Consider the following 12,045-nt stretch of genomic DNA (forward strand, 5'->3'; position numbering starts at 1 on the left):
GCACAGGGTTGGGAGTTCCTCATCTGGCTGGATGGGGGTTCCTCCCTGACTGGATGGGTGTCTGAGAGTGCACAGGGTTGGGGGTTCCTCATCTGGCTGGATGGGGGTTCCTCCCTGACTGGATGGGTGTCTGAAAGCATACAGGGATGGGGGTTCCTTCCTGGCTAGATGGGGTGTCTGGGAGTGCACAGGGTTGGGGGTTCCTCACCTGACTGAATGGAGTATCTGAGAGCACACAGATGTGGAGGTTTCTCACCTGGCTGGATGGGGGTTCCTCCCTGACTGGATGGGTGTCTGAAAGCATACAGGGGTGGGGGTTCCTCCCTTGCTGGATGGGGGTTCCTCCCTGGCTAGATGGGGTGTCTGGGAGTGCACAGGGTTGGCGGTTCCTCACCTGACTGAATGGAGTGTCTGAGAGCACACAGATGTGGAGGTTTCTCACCTGGCTGGATGGGGGTTCCTCCCTGGCTGGATGGGGTATCTGAGAGTGCACAGGAGTGGGGATTCCTTACCTGGATAGATGGAGTGTCTGAGAGTGCACAGGGGTGGGGGTTCCTCACATGGGTGAATGGGGTGTCTGAGAGTACATAGGAGCGGGGGATCCACACAAGGGTGGATTATCCAACAGGCACAATGCTTATCTTGCTTATCAGATCACTTGTAGTGATATATTTCACATTTTTTCACCACATCAAAGATTCTGCTTCTAGGTATGGCTGGCATCTATCTCTCTCCCAACCACACAGCATCTTCCTAACAGAATCAAAGCCTCTTTTCAAATTTACAATCCCCGACAGGGGCGGCAAGTAAGCCCGTGCTTACCTTGCTTACTGGGCAACCTGCCCCGGTTCCACAGCGGGACTCGGGCCTGAGGGTCATGAATATTGACACTGTGAGGAATTCTTCCTTCTTCTTGAACGGGTTTGGTTTTGTTTAGACATCGAGGACCGGCTGAAGGAGGCTGGAGATGGGTGGTGTTTTACGTGTCTACTCCTTTTTTTTTTTTTTTTTTTACTCCTTAGCCCAGACAGCCCCGGGCCAGGCACTGCTCCCCCATAAACAAGAGAGGTGCTCTGAGTCTCACTGGCAGGGGGCCAAGACCCTGAATCACACAGCCAGGGAGGGTGGAATCCCTGGGTGGGACCCACGCCTTCAGCTTTGCTCTGAGCTCGTGTTCTCACCCTAGTTTATTCTCAGTTTTTCTACCTTACCGCAAGTAAGCAGTTGCAGTTTCTTGGTGTGCACATCTTTAGGACTGGTGAGATCTAGTCCCATCAGCAACACTACACATGCTGGAGAGCTCAGAGGACAGTTGCCCGCCTTGAGGTCCGTCCTACTATTGGGTCTACCTTGCTGTGGGGTCCGTCTCACCATGGGGCCTGTCCCACTATGGGGTTCATGGTCCTCGTGGGGTCCAACCCTCCATGGGGTCTGTCCCATCATGGGTCCATCCTACCGTGGGGTCCATGACACCCAAGGGGTCTGTCCCACCGTGGGGTCCATGGCGCCCATGGGGCCTGCCCCGCCATGGGGTCCAAAGCGCCTGGTAGGGAAGCTTTGGTCTGACGGCAGGTCCATTTCTTCACAGGAGGCCCGCCCTGGAGTCCGAGAAGTCCAATCCTTCCAAGCGGCACCGGGACCGCCTCAATGCCGAGCTGGACCACCTGGCCAGCCTCCTGCCGTTTCCGCCTGACATCATCTCCAAACTGGACAAGCTTTCCGTCCTACGCCTCAGTGTCAGTTACCTCAGAGTGAAGAGCTTCTTCCAAGGTAGGACCTGCACCTGGGTCTCACCTGTGTCTAGCTGGGTTTCACCTGTATCTACCTGAGTCTCACCTGAGTCAAGCTGGGTCTCATCTGTGTCCACCCGGCCTCACCTGAGTCTGGCTATGATCAGGTGAAGTTCATCTCATGAGTTGCACACTGTGCACCCTCCCTCTGCACCCTGCCTGACCCCGACCGCCTGGTGGCCTGTCCTCCCTGGCTGGAAATTGACCGAGGTGTGGGTTTTCTCTAATGTCAGGTCTGGGACCTGTTCCAGCCCCGGTCCCCCAGGAGCCTCTCCCCAGAACACAGGACCTGCCTTGTGTGCAAGTGGGGTGCACAGGGCTTTTTGGTCATGCCCTCATGTCTGGAGCACCTCCTTGGGTGAGGGGCCTTACACCTGCTTCGCTGGGGTGGCCTGGTGTGTGCACCTCCTGTCCTGGAGCAAGGGGGAGCCGAGCTGCATGGGGGAGCCAGTGTCCAGCTGCTGACCCCTGGGTGACCCTCTGTGCCATGGCTCTGCCAGCCCAGGGACCCCTCTATGCAGTGGCTGTAGGTGCTCCTGGCTCTGCTGCCCCAGGCCAAGCCCCCTGAGAAAGAATTCGATTGCTACCATCCTGCTTCAAATCCCATGACTACCCCTATTCACCCTGAGTTAAGTCTGAACTTCTCACAAAGCCATGGGCTTAAATCCTTCAGGGCCAGGCAGGTAAGACAAATGCCTGAAGTGGGAGGTTGTATCAATAGGGAGTGGTGGGGACTGGGACAAACGAGGAGGTCAGCTCCACGTGCAGGGTTCAGAGCTGCTGTCTACACATTCCCTAGCTGCTGCACAAAGCCTTGGTGGGTGTGGATGGATGCAGGTGGTGCTGCCCCAGGGGCCATGTGAGCTGCAGTCTGCCCCACACCAGGCACCAGGCTGCTTCCCGAGTGGGGAGGAAGCAGGAGCTGGTCCTTGGGCAGCCGTGTTGGGCCCCAGCACCTTTCCACGCAGTAGGGTGTAGGGCCTCTGCCTCCTCCCACACCCACTCATAAGGGGCTCAGTAATTATAGAGCAGGGAATGGGATGCCCTACCAGCCTGGCTGCCTCAGCCTCGTGGGCCTTGGTTTTCCCATCTGTCTGGAAGCACTTGTGTGCATCACCTCCGTGTCGGAGGGCCCAGGCTCCAGGCTTGCAGAGGCCAGTGTAGGTAGAGGGCTGGCACTGGGAGTAGGGCGCTGGGATGGGGGTGGGACGACCAAGTGGGTCAAGGGTGTGGATGGGGGCTGGGTAATGGCCCCAGAAAATGCTGCTGGTCAGCTGTTGGGAACTGGGACCCTCTGATGGGGATATACTGGGAGATATTAGGGGAGGGGCATGGCCCTTGGAGGCTCAGAGGGGCGGACGAGAGGCAAAGCCAGCTGAGGTGCAGGTGGCCCTGACCCCCCCCCCACTGTCTTTGTGTCCCCATCCCCACCATGAGGAGGCAGGGCAGGGGTGGGGCTGGAGGGCAGTGGGGACATGAGGCGGAGGAACCTCCTGGCACACGGGGACTGGGGTGGCACAAACCGCTTATTTCAAGGAAAATGGGGCCTGTGCGGAAACCCTGGCGGCGTAGTGGTTAAGAGCTACAGCTGCTAACCAACAGTTGGCGGTTCGAATCCACCAGGCGCTCCTTGGAAACTAGGAGGCAGTTCTGCTCAGTCCTATAGGGTTGCTATGAGTCAAAATTGACTCAACTACAATGGGTTTGGTTTAGTTTGGTTTGGTTTGGGGCCTGTGTATTTGAAACAAGAGGAAAGAAATACTCTTAATGCACTATGTCCCTGCTCTGGGTTGGGGGAGGGCTTGAAATTTGGAGGCAACCACCAGGTCAGGCGAGGGGGGACCGTGGCCGGGCTGTGAGATGATGGGCCACAGTGACTAGGGCTGGCCCTGGACATCTCTGTGGTGCAGACAGAGACCTGGCCTGGGTCAGTTGGGTGTGAGTGGGAACTGGTGCTGCATAGAGTTTTTAGTGGCGTGGGGACGGGGCTTGTACCCCCACCTCTTACCCCACCCCCACTAACGGAGCAGTTATCTGAGGCCACGATTAGCTCCCATCCTTCTCTCCTGGTGGTGTCAGTATTCCCTTCCTGTCCAATGCAGCCTCCTAGGTGAATTTGAGGAGAGAGGGGCTTAGCCCACCCCATTCCTCAAGAGCTGCACCTGGTACCCAGAAGGTGCCAGAACAGCTCCTGGTATCTAGAAGATGCTACAATAGCACCTGGTATCTAGAAGGTGCTAGAACAGTGCCTGATATGTAAAAGGTGGTGATACAGAGCCTCATATGTAGAAGGTGCTAGAATAGTTTTCAGTGCTCAGGAGGTGTAGTGATCTCTGTCGAGTGAAGGAATGGTCACAGGAAAGTAGAAGACACGGTCCCTGCACTCGAAACTTGTGGTCTTGTGGGGGAGGACAGCCCAGCAGGCAAGCCCAGGCCCCTTGACAACAGAAGGGCTGTGGCTTCACACATGCATTTGGATCTGGATAGACAGAGGTACAGGAGTTCAGCCAGAGAGAACGGAGCTGACTCTGGAGGGACCTGCAGTGACTCCCCTGTGAACCCTCGCCGGGCCCCTCCCTGCTCATGTGGTTGGGGCTCCAGGTGCCCACCTCCCTCACCCCCATGCTTCCTGCATCCCAGAAGGCAGCTCTGATCTGAAACCACGCATGTTCCCCTCCATCAGATCTTCCACAGGCCACAGGGGTCTGTGATGAGGTGTTGGATCTCCCTGGCACAGTAAGGCCTTGCCCAGTCCCAGCTGGTCCCTACCCTTGGCTCCTGCAGGGTGTCCGCTGCTGTGACAGCAGTGTCTGCGGTTGGACTATTACGCCGGTCAGGGCAGGGAGGAGGCCTCGTTTTCCCCCAGATGCCCTGACTCCCATACCAAGGCATTCAGAAAAATGCCATTGATTTTATCCCCAACTTTAAGGATCCACAGTTCCTGGGTCCAAATGCTCTTAAGATGCAGGCACCTCAGGAATGGCCCTTCCTATGTCTAGACTGGATAGCTGGCTCCTTCCAGCACCTTCTAGCTCCCGGGAATATTCATGTCTCCGTAATGAATGTGATTTCAGGGTCAGCTTTTGGCAGTAGGGCTGGGGCTAGGCTGGGCGGGGGGCTGAGCCAGGAGGCGGCTTCTTGGGAGATGCCCTGGTAGATCCCTGGGACTCACACACCAGCATCAGGTGAGGGTAGGAGCTTGGGATTTAGGGCAGGGAGGGACCTCCTGAACACATCCAGAGCTGTCTTCATCTAGGGCTGTCCTCATCCTGTCCTAGTCCAGGGCCATCCTCCTACTGTCCTCATCCAGGGCTATCCTTGTCTGGGGCTGTCCTCGTTCAGGGCCGTCCTTGTCCAGGGCTGTTCTCACCCAGGATGATCCTTGTCCTGGGCTGTCCTCATCCAGGGCCATCTTCATCCTGTCCTTGTCCAGGGCCATCCTTGTCTAGGGCCATCCTCATCCAGGGCCATCCTTCTCCTGTCTTCATCCTGTCCTTGTCCGGGGCTGTCCTTGTTCTCATGCTTGTGCTGTCCTCCTCCTGTCTTCGTTGGGGGCTGTCCTCATCCAGGGCTGTCTCACCTTCCTGTTTTGTATCACCTGCTGAAAGAATCCTTGAGTCCTAAATTTAAGGAGAGGGGAAGATAGACATCTCAGTTTTCCCCCAAACAGTATCCTCTGGCCTCACCCACACTGAGTGGTCTCGGGACTCCTGTGAGGAGCTGTGAGGATCAGGAGCGCCCTGAGGGAGGGGGCTTTCTGCACCTGAGAGGCAGCCCCATTGTGTCAACAGCTTGAGGAACCATAGCTCAAAGTCATCTGTCCTCGGAACTGGCGAAACCTTGAGCATGACCACCCTCCACAGCCCTGATGGGTCACTGGGCTCGAGGGCTTCAGAGTTTGCGGTAGGTTTCTGCCACGTATTCTGGCCCCCCACCCACCCATCCACCCTAGGAATTTGCCTCTGATTCTTGTAGACTCTATGCCAAGAAATACAGAAGACAGCTTCCTGGCCAACTGACTGGAAGAGATCCATATTTATGCCTAGTCCCAAGAAAGGTGATCCAACCGAATGTGGAAATTATAGAACAATATCATTAATATCACACACAAGCAAAATTTTGCTGAAGATCATTCAAAAACGGCTGCAGCAGTATATCGACAGGGAACTGCGAGAAATTCAGGCTGGTTTCAGAAGAGGACGTGGAATGAGGGATATCATTGCTGATGTCAGATGGATCCTGGCTGAAAGCAGAGAATACCAGAAGGATGTTTACGTGTGTTTCGTTGACTATGCAAAGGCATCCGACTGTGTGGATCACAACAAATTATGGATAACATTGGGAAGAATGGGAATTCCAGAACATAATTGTGCTCATGAGGAACCTTTACATGGATCCAGAAGCAGTTGTTCGGACAGAACAAGGGGATACTGATTGGCTTAAAGTCAGGAAAGGTGTGCGCCAGGGTTGTATTCTTTCACCATACCTATTCAATCTGTATGCTGAGCAAATAATACGAGAAGCTGGACTATATGAAAAAGAATGGGGCATCAGGATTGGAGGAAGACTCATTAACAACCTGCGTTATGCAGATGACACAACCTTGCTTGCAGAAAGTGAAGAGGACTTGAAGCACTTACTAATGAAGATCAAAGACCACAGTCTTCAGTATGGATTGCACCTCAACATAAAGAAAACAAAAATCCTCACAACTGGACCAATGAGCAACATCATGATAAACGGAGAAAAGATTGAAGTTGTCAAGGATTTCATTTTACTTGGATCCACAATCATCAGCCATGGAAGCAGCAGTCAAGAAATCAAAAGACACATTGCATTGCGTAAATCTACTCCAAAAAAAAAAAAAAAAAGGACCTCTTTAAAGTGTTGAAGAGCAAAGACGTCACCCTGAAGACTAACGTGCGTCTGACCCAAGACATGGTGTTTTCAATCGCATCATATGCATGTGAAAGCTGGACAATGAATAAGGAAGACCAAAGAAGAATTGACACCTTTGAATTGTGTGGTGTTGGTGAAGAATATTGAATATACCATGGACTGCCAAAAGAACAAACATATCTGTCTTGGAAGAAGTACAACCAGTAAGCTCCTTAGAAGCAAGGATGGTGAGACTGCGTCTTACATACTTTGGACATGTTGTCAGGAGGGATCAGTCCCTGGAGAAGGACATCATGCTTGGCAGAGTACAGGGTCAGCAGAAAAGAGGAAGACCCTCAACGAGGTGGATTGACACAGTGGCTGCAACAGTGGGCTCAAATGTAGCAAAGATTGTGAGGATGGCGCAGGACCGGACAGTGTTTCGTTCTGTTGTGCATAGGGTCGCTATGAGTCAGAACTGACCCAATGGCACCTAACAACAACAACAACTTGTAGACTCTTTATTTCCCGCCCTGTAGACTCAGACAGAACAAGCAGTGATTCGACTCCAGAAGAGCCAGGCATCCTGATGGTGAAATCCGGTTAAATTCTTGCTGCGCTGCTTCCGGTGTCTGAGGCTGTGCTTCTGCGTGTGTGCTGGGCGCCACCAGAAAATGGAAACGTCGAGAACACAACCAACCTCCTGAAAAGACAGTTTTAAAACAAGACCTTTTCCTTTTTTAAAAAGGAAGATAGCAGGAGTCGTCTTGTTTGTGCTGGGGAAATATAAGTTCTTGAGCCTTGAAATATTTTGGTGGGAAAAGTAGCACAAAGGAACAGGGAGCCAGGAGCAGCCGCTGTTCTCACGTGGGTGCTGCGCGCCTCAGAAACCTGCTGTGCGTTTCAGGGGTCTGTCCGAAAATGCCTGTTTAAATGATGCCTGAGACTTAAAAAAGGATTATTTTTTTAAATTAAAAGAACTAGTTCTCTGCTTGCCACCGATTAAAACAAATCACAAAAAGCCTTTGTCGGTTCTTCAGCCCATAGGGTGCCTTCTTCAAATTCTTTTTTTATGTAGAATTGACTCCAGAAATGTTTGTTCTTTGACTTATACCAAGAGACGTAACACCAGTTTTCCTACGGACCGCATTTCCGGCGGACTAGGAGGGGTGAGGCTGCCGGGCGTCTCTGCTGGACTTTGGAGGGGGTGAGGCGTGCTGAGTGTTTCCGGCGGACTTGGAGGGGTGAGGCGTGCCGGGCGTCTCTGCTGGACTCGGAGGGGTGAGGCGTGCCGAGCGTTTCCGGCGGACTTGGAGGGGTGAGGCGTGCCGGGCGTCTCTGCTGGACTCGGAGGGGTGAGGCGTGCCGAGCGTTTCCGGCGGACTTGGAGGGGTGAGGCATGCCGGGCGTCTCTGCTGGACTCGGAGGGGTGAGGCGTGCCGAGCGTTTCCGGCGGACTTGGAGGGGTGAGGCGTGCCGGGCGTCTCTGCTGGACTCGGAGGGGTGAGGCGTGCCGGGCGTCTCTGCTGGACTCGGAGGGGTGAGGCGTGCCGAGCGTTTCCGGCGGACTTGGAGGGGTGAGGCGTGCCGGGCGTCTCTGCTGGACTCGGAGGGGTGAGGCGTGCCGAGCGTTTCCGGCGGACTCGGAGGGGTGAGGCGTGCCGGGCGTCTCTGCTGGACTCGGAGGGGTGAGGCGTGCCGGGCGTCTCTGCTGGACTCGGAGGGGTGAGGCGTGCCGGGCGTCTCTGCTGGACTCGGAGGGGTGAGGCGTGCCGGGCGTCTCTGCTGGACTCGGAGGGGTGAGGCGTGCCGGGCGTCTCTGCTGGACTCGGAGGGGTGAGGCGTGCCGGGCGTCTCTGCTGGACTCGGAGGGGTGAGGCGTGCCGGGCGTTTCCGGCGGACGTGGAGGGGTGGGGCGTGCCGGCGAGCGCGCTGCCCCGGGCTGGGCGCGTGCAGGCGCGGGGTGGACAGAGGGTGCCGCGCCTGCGTGTCTCCAGGCGGAGCTGCGTTTTGGGGAACTGCGGACGTGTGCTCATGGCGTGACTCCCCATCCAGTGAACTGATTCATTGAGAGCTGTGGCGGATGAGTTCTGTGATCACAATCGCGCAGGATTCGAGCTGTGGCTGCTCCGATGCAGGGGCCTGTGGTCCGGCACACAGGTCTCTGGTTGACCAGATGTCCCCGTGGGCCACGCACCGGCTTACAAGGAGCAGTCCCTGTGAGACGGGGCCAGCCCCTCCAGCTCCTTGGACAGGTCGCACCCGAACCTCAGTACCCCGGACTCTGCAGATTGGGGGGTCCCAGCACCCTTGGGCTGGGTGGTGGGCCCGTGTGTCACGTGGCAGCACCAGGTGACTTCTCTGCCCCGTCGTCCCCTGTGATGTGACCACGTGGCTCAGGGGCCCAGGTCTGTGGCCGGTCTGGTGTGGCCCTGCTGCCCTCGCGTCCCACGCCCCACTCTGGGCGGTGCCTTCTGCAGGAGCTGGTGGGCCAGGCGGACAGGTGGGAGGGGTCTGTGCGACTGCTCTTGGGGCCCGAGAAGACAGCTGAGTCCTGGGCTTGCTCTCGTCTTCGTGAAACCGGCGGGGCGGCTGCACTGCGGCTGTGGAAGGCCCGAGACCGCGCGTGGTGGGGAGACCGTGGTGCCCGGCAGTCGTGGGGGGAGACGAGGAAGAGGGAGCTCCGAATCTGAGCTGCAGCGACAGCTTGAACCCTGCTGCCTTCCTGGGATGGAGGGGCCTCAGCTGCCCACCACAGCACACACAAGCTGTCTCTCCTCATGGCCCCACACGGTACAAGGGCTCTGGCTTCTTGCTCCCAGGGGTCCGGGCTGCCCAGAGGGGTCCGGGCTGCCCAGAGGGGTCCGGGCTGCCCAGAGGGGTCCGGGCTGCCCAGAGGGGTCCGGGCTGCCCAGAGGGGTCCGGGCTGCCCAGAGGGGTCCGGGCTGCCCAGAGGGGTCCGGGCTGCCCAGAGGTCTTGTCTGTATCTGCCTAAGACAGGCCAAAAACTGCCTGCTGGTGATGGGGATTTTTTTTTTTTAATTCCATTTTAAGTGAAAGTTTACAATTCAAGTCCGTCTCTCATATAAAAACTTATACACACCTTGCTATGTACCCCTAGCTGCTGCCCCCCCCCCAATGTGACAGCACCATGTGACAGAACACTGCTCTCTACCCTGTGTTCAATGACAGGTATTTTTTTTTTTAATTATTTTATTGTATTATTATTTATTGTGTTTTAGGTGAAAATTTACAGCTCAAGTTAATTTCTCATACAAAAGTTTATACACATATTACTTTGCAACATCAGTTGCAGTCCCCACAACGTGACAGCGCACTCTCCCTTTGCGCCCTGGGTTCGCTGTGTCCTTCCAACCAGTTCCTGCCCCTTCCTGCCTTCTCATTCTGCCTCCGGACAGGAGCCGCCTGTTTGGTCTCGTGTATCTAAATGAATTAGGAAGCACACTCCTCACGTGTATTATTTTTTGTTTTATAGTCCCGTCTAATCTTTTTCTGAAGAGCGGGCTTCGGAATGGTTTCAGCTGTGGGTTCACAGAGCGTCCGGGGTCCGTAGTTTTGGAGCTTCCTCCAGTCTCTGTCAGACCATTAAGTCTGGTCTTTTTACGTGAATTTGAGTTCTGCTCCACACTTTTCTTTCGCTCCATCTGGGACCCTCCGTTGTGTTTGATCATTGGTGGTAGCTGGGCACCATCTAGTTCTTCTGGTCTCCGGCTAGTGGGGTGTCTGGTTTATGTGGTCCTTTAGTCTCTTGGGCTAGCGTTTTCCTGTGTCTTCAGTTTTCATCATTTTCTCTCACTCCAAGTGGGATGAGACCAATTGATAGATCTTAGATGGCCACCCAAAAGCTTTTAAGACGCCAGATGCCATTCACCAAAGTGAGATACAGAACATTTTCTTAATATACTTTGTTATGCCAATTAACCTAGATGTCCCCTGAAACTGTGGTCCGCAGGCCCCAGCCCCAGCTACTCTGTCCCTCAAAGTGTTCGCATGTGGGGAAACTTCTCAGCTTTTGCATGGGTCCAGTTGTGCTGACCTCCCCTGTACTGTGTATTGTCCTTCCCTTCACTGAAGTTGATCCTTGTCTACTATCTAGCTGGTGAATTCCCCTAGTTAGAATTCCTCTAGTTAGTGAAAAAGTGTGTTTCTTTTTAAAGGCACTTTATTTAATATATATTGCTGATTCATTTACAGCAAATTCACTGTCCTCAGTGCTATAACTCATGTCTAAATGAAGCTTGTCTAACATATGTTGTTGTTGTTAGGTGCCGTCGAGTCGGTTCCGGCTCATAGCGACCCCATGCACAACAGAGCGAAACACTGCCCGGTCCTGCGCCATCCTTACAATCGTTGTTATGCTTGAGCTCATTGTTGCAGCCACTGTGTCAATCCACTTCGTTGAGGGTCTTCCTCTTTTCTGCTGACCCTGTACTCTGCCAAGCATGATGTCCTTCTCCAGGGACTGATTCCTCCTGACAACATGTCCAAAGTATGTAAGATGCAGTCTCGCCGTCCTTGCCTCTGAGGAGCATTCTGGTTTTACTGCTTCTAAGACAGATTTGTTCATTCTTTTGGCAGTCCATGGTATATTCAGTATTTTTTGCCAACACCACAATTCAAAGGCATCAATTCTTTGGTCTTCCTTATTCATTGTCCAGCTTTCACATGCATATGATGCTATTGAAAATACCATGGCTTGGGTCAGGCACACTTTAGTCTTCAGGGTGACATCTTTGCTCTTCAACACTTTAAAGAGGTCCCTTGCAGCAGATTTACTCAATGCAATGCGCCTCTTGATTTCTTTTTTTTTTTTTTTTTTATAATAACTTTTATTAAGCTTCAAGTGAACGTTTACAAATCCAATCAGTCTGTCACATATAAGTTTACATACATCTCACTCCCTACTCCCACTTACTCTCCCCGTCTTGAGTCAGCCCTTTCAGTCTCTCCTTTCTTGACAATTTTGCCGGCTTCCCTCTCTCTCTATCCTCCCATCCCCCCTCCAGGCAAGAGTTGCCAACACAATCTCAAGTGTCCACCTGATATAATTAGCTCACTCTTCATCAGCTTCTCTCTCCCACCCGCTGACCAGTCCCTTTCATTTCTGAAGAGTTGTCTTCGGGGATGGTTCCTGTCCTGTGTCAGCTGAAGGTCTGGGGAGCATGGCCGCCGGGATTCCTCCAGTCTCAGTCAGACCATTAAGTTTGGTCTTGTTATGAGAATTTGGGGTCTGCATCCCACTGATCTCCTGCTCCCTCAGGGGTCCTCTGCTGAGCTCCCTGTCAGGGCAGTCATCGATTGTGGCCGGGCACCAACTAGTTCTTCTGGTCTCAGGATGATGTAGGTCTCTGGTTCA

At 54.1% G+C, this 12,045-nt stretch overlaps 1 protein-coding gene across 1 annotated transcript in view; it reads left to right on the forward strand.

The window, feature by feature from the left end:
- Window positions 1-12,045, forward strand: part of AHRR (aryl hydrocarbon receptor repressor) — a 161,576-nt gene that overhangs the window by 44,400 nt on the left and 105,131 nt on the right. The window contains exon 3 of the mRNA XM_049858336.1: window positions 1,589-1,770. Coding sequence (XP_049714293.1) covers window positions 1,589-1,770 — 182 coding nt within the window. The remainder of the gene's footprint in view (window positions 1-1,588; window positions 1,771-12,045) is intronic.

Source organism: Elephas maximus, chromosome 2 (genome assembly GCF_024166365.1).
Source record: "Elephas maximus indicus isolate mEleMax1 chromosome 2, mEleMax1 primary haplotype, whole genome shotgun sequence".
NCBI classification, from domain to species: Eukaryota; Metazoa; Chordata; class Mammalia; order Proboscidea; family Elephantidae; genus Elephas; species Elephas maximus.